Source organism: Electrona antarctica, assembly GCF_951216825.1.
Source record: "Electrona antarctica genome assembly, chromosome: 7".
Lineage (NCBI taxonomy): Eukaryota > Metazoa > Chordata > Actinopteri > Myctophiformes > Myctophidae > Electrona > Electrona antarctica.
The window spans coordinates 46307915-46327386 of NC_136812.1; the positions used below are offsets into that span (position 1 = coordinate 46307915).

At 43.9% G+C, this 19472-nt stretch overlaps 1 protein-coding gene across 1 annotated transcript in view; it reads left to right on the forward strand.

The window, feature by feature from the left end:
• Window positions 1-7300: 7300 nt before the first annotated feature.
• Window positions 7301-19472, forward strand: part of LOC306926107 (WD repeat-containing protein 47-like) — a 43894-nt gene continuing 31722 nt past the window's right edge. Inside the window, exons 1-6 of the mRNA XM_079505368.1 lie at window positions 7301-7519; window positions 9344-9533; window positions 12751-12834; window positions 14563-14647; window positions 15957-16265; window positions 18888-19189. Coding sequence (XP_079361494.1) covers window positions 9376-9533; window positions 12751-12834; window positions 14563-14647; window positions 15957-16265; window positions 18888-19189 — 938 coding nt within the window. The 5' untranslated portion in view covers window positions 7301-7519; window positions 9344-9375. The remainder of the gene's footprint in view (window positions 7520-9343; window positions 9534-12750; window positions 12835-14562; window positions 14648-15956; window positions 16266-18887; window positions 19190-19472) is intronic.

Sequence of the window (19472 nt, forward strand, 5' to 3'; positions counted from 1 at the left end):
TATGACGTAAATTTAACCAACCAATCACATCAGTTGTTCATGAGAGGATGTATGATGATGTATAATGATAAGAGCGCCCCTCACTTCACACAGGTGTGATTTTTTTAAACCCATTCATCTCGGATTCTTTTCTCAGATTGCGTTTTTGATCAAGCAATCTTTAGTCACGGCTCACAAGTAAAGCGTCGCTGGTCGCGGTTACAAAAAAATAAGTTTGGGGTGAATTATAAAAAAGATTGCGGGACGGTCTGGTCGCCGTTTGTTAACTTCCGGTTCACGACCTGGGGTAATTTTCGCCTTAAAGACCTTATGACATGCAAAAAGGGGGTAATCCGGCTATCTGATTAAATACATCTTATGATGACGTCACACAGCAGGCCTGGGCCTACATCCCGCATTTATAATGTACTCCTATTGTATTGCCTGTCCCTATGTAGTCTCCGGAGACCAGGTATGTTTCCACGTGGAACTTCATATTTGGGCAAAGCTGACGTCATATATGACGTGGAGATTTGAGGAGCTGGATTTAAAGGATGATTCCCACAGTGTGAGTGGCTTAGACTTCACTGCAGTTACTTGTTCATCATTTCTCAAGTGTTGTTTGTATATTTCCAGTTGTTCTTAGTGCTTAGAAATGTCCTCTGCCAGCGAAGAATATGATGGAAAGACAGAGGCTGAAATCCAGCAGATGATCCAGGACAGACGAGTGAAGATTCAGGAGGTCAAACACTCAGTAGAGCTCAGCAAGAAAGATGCAGACACAGAGATGGAGAACAGTGTGCAGGTCTTCACCGCTTTGATCAGCTGTATTCAGAAAAGCCAGGCTGAGCTCATTGATGTCATTGAACAGAAGCAGAAAACAACAGAGAAACAGGCTGAAGGCTTCATCAGAGAGCTGCAACAGGAAATCACTCAGTTGGAGAAGAGAAGCTGTGAGCTGAAGCAGCTCTCACACACTGAAGACCACCTCCTCCTTCTCCAGAACTTCACCTCCATCAACACCCCTCCACCCACCAAGGACTGGACCAATGTCAATGTCCAGCCGATTTCATATTTGGGAACTGTAAGGACAGCTGTGGTTCAGCTGGAGAAGACACTCAGTCAAGAGATGAATAAGCTGTGGGATGTTGATCTGAGGAGGATGAAGCAATATGTAGTGAATGTAACTCTTGATCCTGATACAGCACATTCATTCATGATCCTGTCTGATGATGGAAAACAAGTGAGATGTGGAAACGTAAAGAAGAAACTGCCAGACAACAAAGAGAGATTCTCTGAATGTGCCTGTGTGTTAGGAAAACAAAGCTTTTCCTCAGGAAGGTTTTACTATGAGGTTCAGGTTGGAGGGGAAACTCATTGGGATGTAGGAGTGGCCAGAGAGTCCATCAAGAGGAAGGGAGCGATCAATATGGTACCCAGGAATGGTTTCTGGACTATATACTTGAGGAATGGAAAAGAGTACAGGGCTTGTGCTAACCCTACTGCGTTACTCCCTGTAAGAGAGGAGCTCAAGAAAATCAGAGTGTTTGTGGATTATGAGTTGGGTCTGGTCTCCTTTTATGATGTGGAGACCAGAGTTCATCTGTACTCTTTCACTGGCTGCACCTTCACTGAGAGACTCTACCCATACTTCAGTACTAAAAATATACTCTTAAATGGTACAAACTTAGCTCCTATGATCATCTCTCCTGTCAGTCACAGCAATGAAGGACAAGGACTCTGAAGCGAGTCCAGTGAGGAGACTCATCTTTTGTCTCTGTGACAAGCAGGTCAAAGGTTATGGCTAAAAGGTTCTGGACAAACCTGGCTCAGCTCCAGGATGAAATGAACAATGGGCCGGGGCCAGTTGAAAGTGGCAAGGGGGCACACCTGTATAGTAAAACAACATGTTAAAAAAAACTTAAAACTGAGGGGAACCCCCATGGCGCCGGGCCTGAACCACAACTCCATTATGCCTATATATGGGCATATCGGTCTGATCGTCAGTTCTGGGCCAACCGCCGATCTGACAGAGTTCACGCCGGGCGTCGCACTCGCTCGGGTCCATGTGTTAATATATATCTATATGTTAACAAATATACAGTACCAGGCCAAAATAAGCAAGCCCACTTTAAAAATGAATGAAAACAACGGAAATAGAAAAAGAATCAACAAAACTCTGAGGAAAGTACAAGTGTGGTTGCTGATGTACGATGACTCTCTGAGGGCCCTGGCGCTACCCCAAATCAAAAGGCCCCATCTACGTGCACGTGATTCGTGTGCGTGACTGCGCGTAACACAATCACGTACAATAGTTTTTGCATTTGCGCCCCCAGTGCTATTTTTGAGTCTCCTCCCACTGAGTGGTTTAGAAACTGTTGGACGACAAAAAAAAAACCAACTAGCCTACAAGGGTAATGTTTAGTTGCCTTACTGCAGAAAATGTGTAGAGCTGACAGCTGAGAATCACCAAGTTCAAGTTTATTTGATAAACATCATTGCATAACAGTATGAATTATGATGTTTCTTACATTTTGAGACACAAGAGGACCGCTCTATTAAAAAACAAAAGAAAAAAAAATATATATATATATATAGCTGCAAGCAGCGATAAGGCGGGACCAAGAAAGAAGACAATACGCAATAAGAACAATGCACAAATAAGAGTCATGGGCTGAGTCGTTGGTTATGACTGAGCTATCCGGACACAGTCAGTTTTCTCATTGTAAACAGTAACATCATTCAATGTTTTTGGTAACAAGTATGTGTCCTCGTTTTGGTCATGTCATTTTTTTTTTTAAACTGCTCAAAGTGGCAGAAGATCTGAGGGCGGAGCTTACTGATCAAAGTGACAGATGTGTTCCCCATGAGTCAAGGAACAAGTGGAAACAAGTGCCATGAATTGGCAAATGAAATTGGACAAAGGAGGCATGAGTTATGCCTGTTCAAAGGTTTCATATTCAAAAAATTGCCATAGCGCCCCCCTTTGACCTATTGGAGTAAGACTGCTTTCAGTGCTATTTGGCATGACCCTCTACCATACTGTACAGTTACAAACGCATATGACGCTGCATGTATGTATTTAGGGACAAAAGAAGAATTTTCACAAACCAGCAATTTTCATTGGCTCATAAAAACTTAATTTTGTCACTTATAGTATTGTTCTAATATAGAGTGACCAGATGACCCACTTTGCGTGGGACAGAACCTCATTTCCAAGACTTCAGGCGTGTGTCCCACAAATGGAGACCCTGTGCCACATTGTGACTGGCTGGCAGGCATCAGTGTTCAAATGCCCTAATAGTTAGTCCCCCAATAGTTGCTGTTAAAATAACATGAGAAATATCCCCCTACACTACAGTATCAAGTCAGCCATATCACCCATGACTAAAATGAGCATTTTAAAACAAAAAGCGGTTTAATAACAAAGTGATATACAGTATATATATGAGGCAATATTAGGCCTATGGTCGAATATGACATCGTCCCGTTCGCGTCCGTCCCACTGTGCATGCACAGTTTAAGCTCCCTCCTCCATCTTACAGGAAAAACCTGCTAGGGAGGAACTTCACATTTTGGCAGTGGTTCGATGGCGTAATGGAGTTGACGAAAAAGCATCTCAAGCCACACTGGAATGATGGGTAAGTAAGGAGAGTGACGGAAGTCACCGGCAGTAACTCTTTCACTCTTCCATCAAATGACTGCTAAGAAAGAACGTATTCATTTTATTGGCAAACCAAACAGCCTTCATCTGTGTGGTAAATTAGCTACACTCAACCAGTACAGACTGGATGTCACCCTGGAGGTATGCCTCTACTTGCAAATGTGGAGCATTATGATGAAACAAGCAGGGTGAGAGACAACACGTGGCAATTGAATTCTCTCCCTCTCTCTCTCTCTCTCTCTCACTCAGTGCTATTTTAGGCTTTGTGAACAAGCAGCAGGCTCAGGACATGCTGATGTCTAAACCCAACGGTATGTTCCCTATGCGCTTCAGCGACTCTGATTGGTGGCATCACCATCGCATATATTCAAAGATTTGCACACATTTTCATGATTTTTGCTGCTATTTTTCAATAGCTAGAGCTTAAAATAATGATTAAATTGTTTAAAAGCTATGGTCACAAAGATGCGTTCCAGGTCTTAATGGGTCAATGTGCCATAGACATAATGGGTCTTTTTTCCTTTTTTTCTTCTTTAATTTTCCTGAATCATCATCATCAGGGGAGAGAATGGTTTGGAATCTCATGCCGTACACAACCAAAGACTTCTCCATTCGTTCTCTGGCGGACCGTATCAGCGACCTCAACCACCTACTGTTCCTGTACCCTGACAGACCCAAAGATGAGGTCTTCTCCAAATACTACACCCCGCCACTCTGTACACAACCTTCTCTCGCATCATCATGTTCATTTACACCACATGTTGCATGTCGTCGCTGTTCCAAAACAAGAAATGTAAAACATAACCTGTGTTTGTTTGATTGATGGAATTTTATTGAACAGAAATGTAAAAACAGCAAACCCTCAGTTCAAAAGGGATAGCACCAGGGATAGTACCTGACCTGTCAACTAGGTTATTGTGGGCTAGCAATGTTCGGAATTCGCCAATCAGGATGTAATATGAAAAATCTGATAGATCTGTCTTGATCACATGACCATAGAGCTACTGTGTGTACTGATTTGTATGGTGTTTCTGTAGGAGATAAATATATGTTTTGCAAAACTCTGTCTCCTGGGTGGAGCTATAACAGTCAGACCTGAAACATGTGTGCCTGGGGTGCTGCTCGCTCGAGAAAGAGAGAGAGAGGTGAATGAGTGAGTGAGTGAGTGAGTGAGTGAGTGAGTGTCAGAGATTAGCTGTTACACACACGGACGGACAGACGAACAAACAGGGGGCAAAACATCTCGGCCACACGTTCGGCCTGGCGGAGACGATACAATTTGCAGATGCAAGGTTTCTTCTGCCTGTCAATGAATATTAATTGTATATTATGCATTTGTAATGTAACTCCAGGAGTGTACAAGTTACAACATGTAACCAAATGGACCCGTTACTTACATGTGTACATGCTCAGAGTTAAATGAACACTGTCCTGTATTAACGATTGTACTGTGTGACAGCTGTATGACCATCCTCCCATCCTCTTGTCCTCTATACAGTGGCTCTTTTTCCATTTCAAGGACGCCAAATATTTTGTGCCAGGGGACCCCATACAAGATTTGTGTTCTTGAAATGTGTGATTTTCTGAGAATAGTTCACAGCGCGTTGCATCGCAACAGATTGTAGATCGGCTATTTTCACGTAGCCGATGGGCTTAAATTGGTTAAACAAATTTTGACATATTAACAAATATAGCTTGGGACCCCTTGAATCCACATGTAGCCAAGAAGACATGACACAAAATAGCTTCAATTAATGAAGACATTTGTATTAGAAATATATGTACAGTCATACAGTATATCTTTGCTGGCAGTTAAAAAGTTGTCCCCCCTGAGTTGTAATGAAATCTGCACCCTTTTGGCGTTATTGTGCACATGACATGAAAAGGCACAGGACAATAGGGGAAAGGAGGATAATACAGGCCTGTCATGATAGTTACAGGATATATAAGACAAATCAGTGAACACATGTAAAAGGAGTGTGGCATATTTATCACTATAGGAAGAATATTATGTTAACGTTGCAATCTTAGCCCGCTCCTCGCTGTAACGAGTTGCCATATTTTGCGAGAGAATCAAGCACACTAACAAGTAACAAGCCCAAAAAACTATTTACACGCGTTTACACGCGACTGCAGGAAGCTAAAAACAAGCCCAAAGTCGCTTATAAAAAGCGGACATGGCAGTGGGGTACGGTGATTTCCCAGAAGATTATTGTCTCCACCAGGCCGAAGGCATGGGGAGAGAGTATGTTTTGCACTCCGTCCGTGTGTGTGTGTGTGTCCGTCCTTCCGTCCGTCCGTTATCAGCTAATCTCCGGCACCGTTAACCCGGTCGATGCTAGCCCTGAAACATGACTGCCATGATAATCATCATGACAGTCATGACGCAACTGCAGCCTGTTTTACGCGATCGCTACATTTACAGTCCAAACGTGTATATAAACATTCCGTTTTCAAATATAAAGTACTCACAATTTGTCCCACAGGTGTTTTTGCTGGTACAGCGATTAGCATTGCTGCATCCCGCGTTGTTTAATAAAAAGCATTTTTATCCGAGCTCCCCGGCTACTTTTCTCAAACGGGGTTCGTTTGGGAAATACAAAGTTGCACACCGGGAGCGCACTCGCCTATTAGTCTGTATTGGCAGTGCTGTCAGCGTGCCTATATCGAACACACCCAGTGTTTCAAACTGCCACACTCCTCCCGACCGATAGGGGTGCGTAGTTGAAAGCCAATGGCAAAAAAACAGCTCGGATAAAAATGCTTTTTATTAAACAACGCGGGATGCAGCAATGCTAATCGCTGTACCAACAAATCTCTAACACCCGTGGGACAAATTGTGAGTACTTTATATTTGAAAACGGAATGTTTATATACACGTTTGGACTGTAAATGTAGCGATCGCGTAAAACAGGCTGCAGTTGCGTCATGACTGTCATGATGATTATCATGGCAGTCATGTTTCAGGGCTAGGTCGATGCCAAACTTTGCACACACACTCCCTGGATGAACCTCTGCCCCACATTTTCCAGAACGGCCTGTTATAGCGCCACCATGAGGCAGCTTTTCACATTTTTCAAAGTTTGCAAGATTGCCCCGTTTTGAACAAAAGCCTCAAATCATGAACGCAGCATGCAATTTACGTGAAATCTTTCACACATTTTCTTACTAGGCTGAGGAATATATCCCACCCTTTTCACATTTGCCTGTTATAGCGCCACCAACAGGTTGATTTTTGCAAAACACATTTTTGGAACAAAATGCAAAATGCCTCAAATCATCCAATTGCCATCAAAGGCGTATGAAGAAATGGCACCCTTTTCACATTGGCCTATTATAGCGCCACCAGGAGGCCACAACCTGACCTGGCTTTGTGGAGACCTGTGCCCTGAGGGGCACTTTTTCTAGTTATCCCTAAAGTGCATGACAATTAATGTTCTGTATAAGTTGCTGATATAAAGGTGAGCTAGCCGGTGTGCCGTGCGTCATATTGTACTGTGTGTGTGTGTGTGTGTGTGTGTGTGTGTGTGTGTGTGTGTGTGTGTGCGTGCGCGCGTGCGTGCGCGCGCGTGTGTGTGTGTGTGTGTGTGCGCGCGTGCGCGCGGCGTGGAACATCATCGCCTCAGTTGATTGGTGGTTTGCAGCGGCGCCCCGGCTTGGCTGGCAACCAGACTTGTGTACACGAGAAATACGACAAAACAGACACATAGCCTACGGGTCAGGAGCTTTTCCACACGATAAAATAACCACTTTCAATTAAAACTACTGGGATTGCATTTTCATCGCAGTTTCTGTCGCACGGTCCGCGGACCCCAGTCGGCGGTGGACTGACTGGACTCGCCTTAATGTGGTGCGTTTTCGGTAAACAACTGACAGGTGAGACTAGAGAGTGAGAAAAGAGAGTTGGATTGATGATTCTAGGGTCAGGGTGGCGTGTGTTGTTGACTTGGCAGCTAAAACAACACACGCTGCAATGTGTCCAATATATCAAGTTATTTTTTATCGCGCTAAGCAAAAAAAGCCCTTGATATTAATTGGACAAATTATTGTATTCGCGACACATTATAGCCTAGACAGACACGCTTTCCTAGGTTTGTAAAAACGTCCATGCCTGCACCTGCATGGAAGACTACAATACATCAACGCCATGCTGCGGAACAGACAGTCTGAGTCACACAAATGTATTTGTGTCTGATTGTGTTTTATGTGTGCTGTCGCTGTGTTATTAGTGTTGTTCTGTGAAGTACACTGAACAGCGTGTCTACTGCTTAGGTCTACTGTATACTGCCTGCGCAGTATGTTTGCCATATGCAGCAGCGATAACAAACAAGGTAGCTGACATCAGAAAACGCCTCGGCTTTGCCAGGTGATGCAGTAGTAGTATCATTGCTGCTGCTGGCATGAACCATGTCCCATTTCATTTAAATGCCACTCAATTCGTCTTTTATGGACGATTCGACTGATTGTGATAGTGTCCCATTAGTGTATAGCTCGTTATTTCACTCACCGACATAAACATAAAAAATAATGCATGTGCACTAATAGGACTCTAAACAGGACGCAAGTGCACACTGCATCACCATACAGCACAGCACAGCAGCCTGCATGATGTTGCAATGATTAACCCTTTAAAAGGTGTGTGAGTCAGAGAGGGCATCCTTTTTAGGTGTGATTGTATCCTAATGAAAATGGGAAAATATGCATAGTGGTGGTGATAAGCTCATGCTTGTCCTTTAGAACCTAGAGAGAAATAGGTACCCTAGGCACCCTTCCCATGTTATCCCTGTTGATAGTGTCAACACATTTCTATTCACTCTATTATTATTATTATTATTATTAAGTACTGTGAACGCATCAGAATCAGCATTTGTGTTGTTACACCTCTCTGTAGGAGATCATTCAAAACGTTGTTATTCAAATAATGAATGCAACTGCAAGCAGCATGGTCATATGGGTCATTTTGGAAGGATAGGTCAAAAATAAGGAAGATGTTTCTTTCTTTCTTTCGGTCTTTCTTTCTTTGCAAGATGAGATGAAATGAGACTTGACATTCACTGCAGAGAGGAAGCATGTTTTCAGCGTATCTGACCATCTGCATCATGTCATCCAGTGGTGGAAGAAGTAGCCCTTTACAGACTTTAGTAAAAGTGTCGATCACTATGTAAACGGCCTGTATTCAACTTGAAAGGGAAGGCACAAAAGTATTTTGTAACAACACATACTTTTACTTACAGTAAAAGTACTCGCATAAAATGAAAGGTCATGTTTTTGAAAATAACTGATGTACATCTTCTTCTCTGTCGGGTGGAAACCTCATATATCCCAAACTGTTACTTTTCAAATTCAAAAATATCAAAAGTAGCAGATCTACAAGCTCAAACCATGTTGCTTAGCGCCACATTTTGAGCTTGTACACCTGCTACTTATGTGATGCTATTGTGTGACGCTGTAGTATGATCAAGTGGGGAGTTAATTCGCAATAAAACACAAAGTAAAAATATGGATATACTGTAAGAGGTTTTGATGCTATACGCGATGCTATACGCGATTTTGATGCTATACGCGATTTTGATGCTATACGTTTGCTAATTTAGCTGGGTACCCCCTGACGAATCCCTGTGGATTCCTGGGACCCACTTTGAGAAGCACTGATCATCTCCGGTGCTCTGTCCGTCCCTGTCTCGTCTCCCTGTCCTCCAGTCACCTGAGCTGACGGCAGTGACCCGGTAACCATGACGGCGGAGGAGACCATCAACATCAAGGAGGCGGAGGTGATTAAGCTCATGCTGGACTTCCTGAACTCCAGGAAGTTGCACATCAGCATGCTTGCCCTGGAGAAGGAGAGCGGAGTCATCAACGGGCTCTACTCGGATGACATGCTCTTCCTCAGGTACTGGAAGGGACAGGGAGGGGATGATGCTCAACGTTATTTTTTATTTTATTTCAAGGACCCCGCATTTGAGACGAATACAAGAACACTCGCCCCTAAACCCGCTCGCCCCGGGTCGAATCTGGTGACTTAGCAGTCCGGGCACCTACGCTAAGTGCGCGTTGCGGGTTCGAATCCCAAGCCCCGACGTCTTTGCGGCGTGTCATTCCCTGTGTCTCTCTTATCGTTTCCGGTCTCTCTTCACTAATACTATCCAATGAAGCCAGAAAAGGCCCCACAAAAAATTCCAGTAGCCGATGCACAGAACCAAGATGTCTCACTCCAGTAGCGCCCCGTCGGAACCAGTGCCCTAATGGCACAATCGCACATCACCTTCCCGTTCACATCGATTCCATGCGAGCTATGCGGCTAAATCATTCGTTTCCGGTGGTGAAGCATACCCGCATCTTCTGCTGTGCGTGCCGTGTAGTCAAACAATTGCAAAGATTGAATGTTGTAAATGGTACATTTATATAGCGCTTTTATCCAAAGCGCTTTACATAGATTGTGCTTTACATTCACCCATTCACACACAGATGGCAGAGGAAACCATGCGAGGCACCAACCTGCACATCAGGAGCAATTAGGGGTTCAGAGTCTTGCTCAGTTTTAATGTTATCTGCCATGTAATAAGCTTGGGTTTTTTAGTTGGTTATTCATTTGATCATTGTCATGTTGGTTCATTTTCTATGTAAAATGAAAGTCCATATGGGCTGGCCTTCCTTGGAAGCATGACACTTAAATAAAGAAAAATCAATCAATCAAGAAGTGTGTGTGACTGACATGGTTGTCATTGGCTGTAGTTTTCTTACTGAGCCATGATGGAGGAGACATCAACCACATCCATTAACTACTATACAAACCAGCAGACTCATTTCTGTGCGTGTCACAGCATGGAATACACATTCAGCACGACAAGATAGGAATTTCTCCACGGGGGGGCGCATTCGCACATGTGATGATCGAATCCCCAACAGTCATATTCTATGGCCCAGTCCCAATTTATCCCAATTTCTTCACTAAGTACCCTCATGGACTGACAGACTTAAAGGCACGTTCACGTGAAGCCTGCAGGGACTTAGGGCTGTCCCGCTGTCAAGCTGTCACGTGCATGACAGTGCTCTTCTCAGATCACTTTATGCATGCTTTCTGTAAGTCTGCATTTCTGCAGACGTTGGCCTCAGGGAATTACCCCACACATTCATGACGTTAAATACGGGATTACCAGGGTATTGCTCCAAACGTCAATCATGATCATTGATATTTCAAAAGGGAGACTGATGGAGAAGAGATGTAATAGTAAAGAAGAGGGACGAGGGATAAGAAATTAGAAAAGTTTATAAAAATACAAATGTGTATTAAATTTGCCTTGTGGGTGGACGCGACGGTGGACACTCTGATCAGCGCAATATAGGACTACATTTTAAGTTCATTGTTGAATTTGACACCTCGACATGCACCGGCTACTGCCCTTGCACATACCGAGGAGCACCTCACCCTTCATATTATAATGATATATTATAATCTTTTTTTGAGTGGTGTAAACCACTCCTACAACTGGCTTTGTTAGTCTGTCTGTCTGTCTGTCTGTCTGTGTCTGTCTGTCTGTGCTCAAAAAATGAGCACGGTTGCTATGGTCACCCAGTTCATACGGGTGTGATTTCATTACGTCAGACATTACGTCAGACCACAGCTGATCAGTCTATATAAGACCTTACACCACTCAGTTCACACGGGTGTGATTTTTTACTAATTATTTGATCAGCCCAAAACATTGTTTATTTTCATGATTTGTCACAACTCGAGTTGGCTTTGTCCGCGGCGTAAACATATTTAAATAAATACTTTTTGAAAAGTCGATGAGGAAAATGAACGGGGAATTATTTTCCGGGTGTTATATCCTTTTCCCAGTTATAGAGCATAGAGCTCTATAACGCTCTATAACTGCAGTTATAGAGCAACGCTCTATAACTGCAGTTACCTTGTTTTCCAGCCATCTAATATGGGACTAATTAGACATGAGATGCCAGGTCAGTGAAATTAACCACTTTAAAACTGGCGGCTGTATTTTGGGGGTGTCATTATAGTGAACATTTAACTTGTAGTTTTCTTTCAGTGAGCCCATACTCCAATGTAAATCAAACAAACTACAAACAATTACATGTGCAATTACATGTGTACAGATGCATCATTGCCAATGCAAGCCTAGACTTCATATGCGTCCTTTTCCCATGTTATCTTGCAGGGCTGCGGACAGTGCCGGTTTTCCGGTATCATTTTTACATGACCATTTCATTGACCAGAATATTGAAATTCCATATGATTTACACTCAATCAAATGTCTCATCTCTTTATTTTAGTTCATGCATACGTCTTAAAATAACATGTCTGATTTGTGCGTGGCCAAGCGTGTGGGATTCTCCTCTCTAGCTAGTTGCATGTCCAACAGTTTGATCCCAAGGCCTGTTTGTGTCTTGTTTGTGTCTTGTCCCACTGTCTGAGGCAGATGGCCGCCCACCTAGAGACACATACTGTCCCAGATTACTTCCTGTTAAAGGGGAGTTTCTCGTGAATGGGGGATTGTTGAGTCTCTGTAAATTAAAGAACATACTGTAGTCTGCTCTAAGTGGCAGTAGATAACGTTTTATATCAATACAATTCACGTAGGAGACGGACAAAGAAGAGGAGACAGGCCAACACCCCCCCTTTTTTAATTTACATATTAAAAATAATAACTATTGTCACTTGTCCAGTGTAGAATTTGCTGAATGGTGGCCATGATGTTTCAATAATGCATTTATACATTGATTCTCTGTCTGTACCAAGTTTTGACCTGATCAGAGAGGTGCGGTGCGCTACATTTTAGTAGAACTCGTTTAAATTCCCTGTCCACGTGTCCCCTGGTGCTGTTTAAATCCTTCTCACATGGTCATTATCCCCCCCAAAAACATCCCTGAAGGAGCTTTTCACTAGCTCTTTCTTTGCCCCCATCTTTACCCTCATTTGGTATTCCAGTATGAATATGTATTCTGTTTGATCCTCCAGAATGTCGGTAATCCACCAAGTATCCACAGAAGTGCAGAGTATAACTTAGTCTTTTAAATACGTATGTCCCTGTGCTAGAAAAGGTTTTGAGAAGACTGAATTACTCTATGTATTATTATTTATGTGTTGACAGACAGCTCATTCTGGATGGCCAGTGGGATGAGGTGCTGCAGTTCATTCAGCCACTGGAAAGCATGGACAAATTTGACAAGAAGAGGTGAGCTTGTTTCTGTCTGGTTCCTGGTCAAACACTTCTGTCTGGTTCCTGGTCAAACACTTCTGTTTCTGTCTGGTTCCTGGTCAAACACTTGTTTCTGTCTGGTTCCTGGTCAAACACTTGTTTCTGTCTGCTTCCTGGTCAAACACTTCTGTTTCTGTCTGGTTCCTGGTCAAACACGTTATTTCAACCTCATGTTATTCACCGTGGTTTATTCGTGTTTGTCTGAGTTCAGATGGTTCAACTACGAAATTAAGCCCTGTGTTATACTTTCACGCATGGCAATATCATGCATAAATGGCAGCTTGAAGATTGGCTATTTTCAATGTTTGAAATCTTCGAAAACAAATGTCTTTACTGCTTAATTAATTAATCATTGTGGATACTTATTTTGTTATATTTTTGTTCTTGTGTGTGTGCGTGCGTGCGTGCCTGTCGTATACAGTAACGATAACATCACAGTGTCTATTTGTATTATTATTATTTCTTATAACTACAGTCTACTCACCAAATGGTCTAAATTACAGATATATATATTTTTTTAATCTAATTTCATATAATAAAATAATTAATTAATTAGGGGCGGCGGTGGCTCAGGGGTAGAGTGGCTGGATGGTAACCGCAAGGTTGCCTATTCAAACCCGGGCTCCCCCAGAGGTAGTGTCGAAGTGTCCTTGAGCAAGACACTGAACCCCTAATTGCTCCTGATGTACTGGTTGGTGCCTTGCATGGTTTCCACCGCCATCGGTGTATGAATGTGTGTGTGAATGGGTGAATTGATGCACAATCTATGTAAAGCGCCTTGGATAAAGGCGTTATATAAAAGCACCATTTAACATACATCTTCATCTATGGAAATAATGGCCAAACCTCATTCATATGCTGCCCACGAGCTGGAAGCAACAAGTGTTAGGCCGGGTGACGCAACCATGATGTAACCTCCTCCCCTGCTTGCCTATTTTAACCGCCACGCCTGGGTTTCCAGTTCATTGTTGCTTTTTTATAATTGTTTGTGTTCTATAGTTGTTGGATCTCAAACTGTCTGTGCTCTCCATTCTCTTGTGAGCTGTTGTCTTGTGATTCGAAGGATTTACAATTGACAACCCTCCAGAGAGATCTTAAACCTGAACTACTACTCCCGGGAAGATCCCTCCTTGTACCTTCGCCCCGGGCTTCATTCCATTTATTCTGCACCCGTGGTGATACACAACGGTACGATCAGACCAGAATGAACCCAGCGGAACCCCCCCGGAGGTTTGACCGGAAATCTGAACCGGAGGAGACCATTGTCCGTTCCGAACTGTCGGTTTTAGAGCGCCGTCTCAATCACCTCGAGAAGGCTTTCGACGACCGCCTGGTCCGTATTAACGCTCTGGAGAAGGGTATCAAGGACCGTTTCACCTACCTAGAGGACACCTTTGGGAAGGGTTACGAGGACCGCGTCGCCCGCCTAGAGTCTACGCTCGATAAATACCGGGCCCTCCTCTTGGAACGTCTGGAACACCTCCCCGAATCCTTCCGGAGTGAAGGCTTTGAGGAGCTCTACCGACCGTTCTCCTGGAATGGCCCTGATCCGTAACGGGAGTGTGCTGTCAAACCAATTCATGTTGATTGGAAAGCAATGCATTTTTTGTCTAAAGGTCCCTGCAGACTGCCGCCGGAAAAACTAAAATATCAGAAAAATGCACCAGTCTGAAAGGACCTTTAAACTGTTTATTTTGTGTGCAGGTTTCGTTACATCATTCTGAAGCAGAAATTTCTGGAAGCTCTGTGTGTGAACAACGCCATGTCGGCAGCGGAAGACCCTCAAAATGTGAGTTAAACGGGAGGATATTTCTAAACAGGCCGTGTGGTTGCCTAGCAACCGGGCCGCTGCTAAGATGGATTTTAGCGAGTAATTTTTATATCAATATTAAACATTAAATAACGTAATATGCGTTATCGGCAGCAAATGTGTTCAACTTAAAACATAGGGATACCTGGCTTTAGCAGTTAGAGAAAAGGCTCGCTGAATCTGTGCCTTGTTTTAAATCCCTTCTTGAAACACACTTTTACGAAGTTGCTTTTATTATTATTTCATTTTATTTTGTATTTTTTTATCTGTCTCTTAAGCTGTTACAGTAGTAGTACACGTGTATTTCATTTCTGGTGTAAAGCACTTTTTAACATTGATTTTGCAAATGCTATACAAATAGTTTATTGTATTACAATTCTATATTTATTTCTTTGTTAAATTTAATGGCATTTTTATTGTTATCATGCACCCATTTGTCCCACTAGCAATGGGGCTTTAATGGCCCAGATACAGAGCAGACAGTTGGACTACCACGGCAGGGGACCATCCACTTAAGTCGGTCAAGTTCAAGATAATCAGTGCATAGCTGACTTTCCATGTCGGAGCAGCAGCGCCGGGTTGAATGACCAGAGAAATCAAACATTCAGTGGTCATGGAACTTGAGTCTTAGGCCCTCTTTACACGAAAACGGTTTCCATAGAAAACTAGGGTTGCTCTGGGACGTCAGATAGAAACTGTGACTACTGTACATTTGACCCTAGTCAAATGTACTGGTTTGTGGTCTGTCCCTTTTGATTTGTCACCTTAATTACTGCCGATATCGCCTTCTCACGCCTATTTTCATATGGCGCTCAACGCCGAAAGGGCCTTTTCCTTTTTTAATATAGATTGATTACGTTTCACAACTGTGTCCTGTACGCACTCATAAGACGCCGGTTCGGGTACGATGGAAAAAAGAAAAGAAAAATGTAAATGAATTCCGCTGGCTTATGCTGTCTATGGGGACGCAGATTTTCGAATCATAATATCTCGGATTCTTCTTTCTGGGTCAAAACAAGCTTGATTTCTCTAAACGATATGATCCTCGGTTACAAAAAGAATGTTTTGGGTGGAATAAATGACAATCGTGGGTAAATGATGTTACACAGCAGATTTGTTTACTTTCCGAGTGAAACGGCTTTCAGAATATGATGCTTCGCCTATTGAATGACTGGATGGCACCCTGAGCCAGGGTGCCATCCACCAGATTTAAATTAGTTAAATACAAGTGTGTGACATCTGTGGCTCATGTGTTTTGTTTGTCCTTCCCACGCGTCTCTCTCTCCAGCTGGAGCTGAGCATGCAGGAGGCGGTGCGCTGCCTCCACAGCCTGGAGGCCCTCTGCCCCGCCAAGGACGACTACAGCCAGCTGTGTCTGCTCCTCACGCTGCCCCGCCTCACCCAGCACGCCCACTTCAAGGACTGGAACCCCAGCACGGCGCGTGTCCACTGCTTCGAGGAGGCCTGCGTCATGGTGGCCCAGTTCATCCCCGCCGACAGGAAGCTGAGTGAGGCGGGCTTCCGGGCCAGCGGGAACCGCCTCTTCCAGCTGCTCATTAAAGGCATCCTGTACGAGTGCTGCGTGGAGTTCTGTCAGGTAACGGGCTGTGTGCGCTTTGCATGTGTGTCTCTGGACGGGTTAAATACAATCTTATTGGTTCACAGCAGTACCCTCTGGTCCGTCTGACCACTCCCAACGTCTGGGCTTTTCGGAATGTGGCACCCAAGTCTATGGACTTTTTCTAATGTTTGTTTAGACTCTAAGGCAGTGTTTCCCAACCTGTGTGCCGCGGCACTTTATTGTGCCGTTTGATGTGTCCAGGTGTGCCGCCTGATTTGACCGAAAATAACACTAACCCTCCCCCGAAAGCAATATTATAGCTACTGGGCTGCAGGCTTCCTATTGTTGCGTCGTTGTTGTTGTCACACGTCTAACCATTAGACGTGCGATAACGACGGAACAATAGACTCTAACGACCCTCGGCCATTGAAATGTTAATGCAAAATAGATGCATCCAGACGACGCTACATTTCGCGCATATGCACGTAGACAGCAGACACATACAGTCCTACATGTCCCGACCCAAACACTGAGGAGGTAAAGTAAACGTGACGTTGTTGTGATTAAACATGTGCCACGAAAAATAGCTGTCCAACTGTCCAAGTGTCCATACATGATCGCCTCGTTCGGCCAACACAATATATGTCCCTGACTCCCTCCCTCCACAGAAGCGCAGTGATGCCTGATTTATTCTTCGTCATACACATGTTCCATGCTGAAAATGGCTGATTTACAAGCTCACAACGCGTTGCGTCCGCAACGCGTTGTGAGCTTGTCGATCAGCTATTTTCAGCACGTGGAAATATGCAGGCTGTGAGAACTGAGACCCTTCACAATAAAAGCATGCAGCTTTCACAAGTTGGCCCATAATAAAGACAAGGAAAAGGATTAAGAATTAGGTGGCATTTCACATTGCATATGAGCTATTTTTTCTCCAAAATGTATTTTTTTTAAAGGAATTAATTTTGTATTATTAAATCCCCCAAAGTTTTTTTTATTCAATAAAGTCTGAGGTTCTATATGGATATGGGCTGTGGTACTGTGGTAATAATAATAATTCAAAAAAGAAAGAACGAAAAAGAACTAAAATAGTTCATTTTTTGGAACCATGAACTTTAGCTCAAAATATTGAATGATTAATATATATATATATATATATATATACTGTATATATTATATACACATACACATACATACACATATGTATGTATATAGATAGGCCTATACACCGTATATCTAGGTGTGCCCTGAGATTTTTAGGCTATGAAAAGTGTGCCCTGGGACCAGGGCTGGACTGGCCACCGGGCATACCGGGCATTTTCCCGGTGGGCCGCGACCGTAGGCAGGCAGGCCGGCAGGCCAATAGGTGGCAGACCACCAGGAAAGGTCCGGGCGTGCTGCCATTCTGGGGTAGCGCCCCCCCTGACCCCCCCCCGGCGGTGCAGTGCAGGGGGGGGGGGGCCACATAATATTATGTTGCCTATCTGCGCGCTGGTTGTGGTGGGCCGGTCTGGGCCAAATTCACGCGAAAATGCCCGGGCCGAATTTTTGTCCCAGTCCAGCCCTGCCTGGGACAAAAAAGGTTGGGAAACACTGCTCTAAGGCAAGCAGTTTAAACAAACATTACCAGGCGCCCCTCACTTCACACATGTGGGGTTTTATTTAAATATTAATGTTGTCAATAAAATCGTAGTGTTTCACCAAATATTTGGGGGTAATATCCTCACGGCCCACCAGGGAATCACTGAGGTGTCTTACAGGTTGCTTCGCCTGTTAAAATGTATGTTTGTTGTATGTTCTTCATGAAATGGTCAAGGATTAGTCAAGTGCAATTCAAAATCGCACCCGTGTCTGTGAAGTGAGGGGCGGTCTTATCATCATACATCATCTCCTTCCGGCCAATCACAATTTGTGTCCTCACCTTCGTCTTCAATGTTTGTGTTCACACAATGTTTGTGTTAACATAATCTGAATTCCCAGAAGTTTTATTTTTCGCCACTAGGGGGGGCGAGAAAGACAGTGTTAACACAAACACTCAAAGCTGGCCATTCATTATCAATGGCATTCAATGTTTGGGTTAAAGGGACACTTCACCCTTTTTGAGGAAAGATACATGTTAATGACGTTTAGAAGCTTTAGAACACTTTCCTGGGGGTCTTTATGTGTGTAATATGTGGTTTTAGATATTTTAGATTGTAGTAGTGAGCCCAGTGTCTCTGATGTCATGGACACTGGGCTCACTTCCTTCCTGGACTACATGTTGTCTCAGTAGACAGCCCTCTCCCTATCCACAAGGAGGAGCAGTGCACCAAAGAATTATGGGAATTGTAGTCCAGGAAGGAAGTGAGCCCAGTGTCCATGACATCAGAGACACCGGGCTCACTGCTACAATCTAAAATATCTAAAACCACATATTACACACATAAAGACCCCCAGGAAAGTGTTCTAAAGCTTCTAAACGTCATTAACATATATATTTTTGCAAAAAGAGTGAAGTGTCCCTTTAAGACAATATTTGTGTTAACACAAACCCTCAAAGCTGGAGATAGGAACACATTTCACCCAATCCCAGGGATTTACCCCTGCAGACCTGCAATGACATGACAACAAAACTGACTCTTTATCTTTATCGGGATTGCTTTCCCTCTGACCTCCCAGAGCAAGGCGACCGGCGAGGAGATCACGGAGGGCGAGGTGCTGCTGGGTGTGGACGTGCTGTGCGGGAACGGCTGTGACGAGCTGGACCTGTCGCTGCTGTCGTGGCTCCAGAACCTGTCCCCCGGGGCCTTCTCCTGCGCCTTCCAGCAGAAGACCCTCAGCATCCACGTGGACCGGCTGGTCAAGCCCTCCAAGGCCGGCGGCTACGCAGACCTCCTCTCCCCCCTGATCAACCGCCTGTCCCCCAACACGTCCTCGCCGCACCATCGCCGCCCCCTGTCTGCCGACACCTACATGTCCAGGTCGGGGTTAAAGGCAAATAAATAACGAAAAGTAGCGGTTTGCTCCGCTTTAGAAGATGCAGTATGAGATGACTAAAACTATGTTTACCAAACTAACTTAAACTAACTGGAATTATGGAGACAATGTCCTTATATATATTTTTTCTTTTACATAAGACTACTATTTTGGGTGGATATGAAATCGTCCAATATTTTAGCTGCACCAGTTTTTTTTGCTCTAAAATTGTCCAAAGTTCAGAACTTTTTTTGATAATGGCTGAAAAGTAAAACTACCACTAAAACG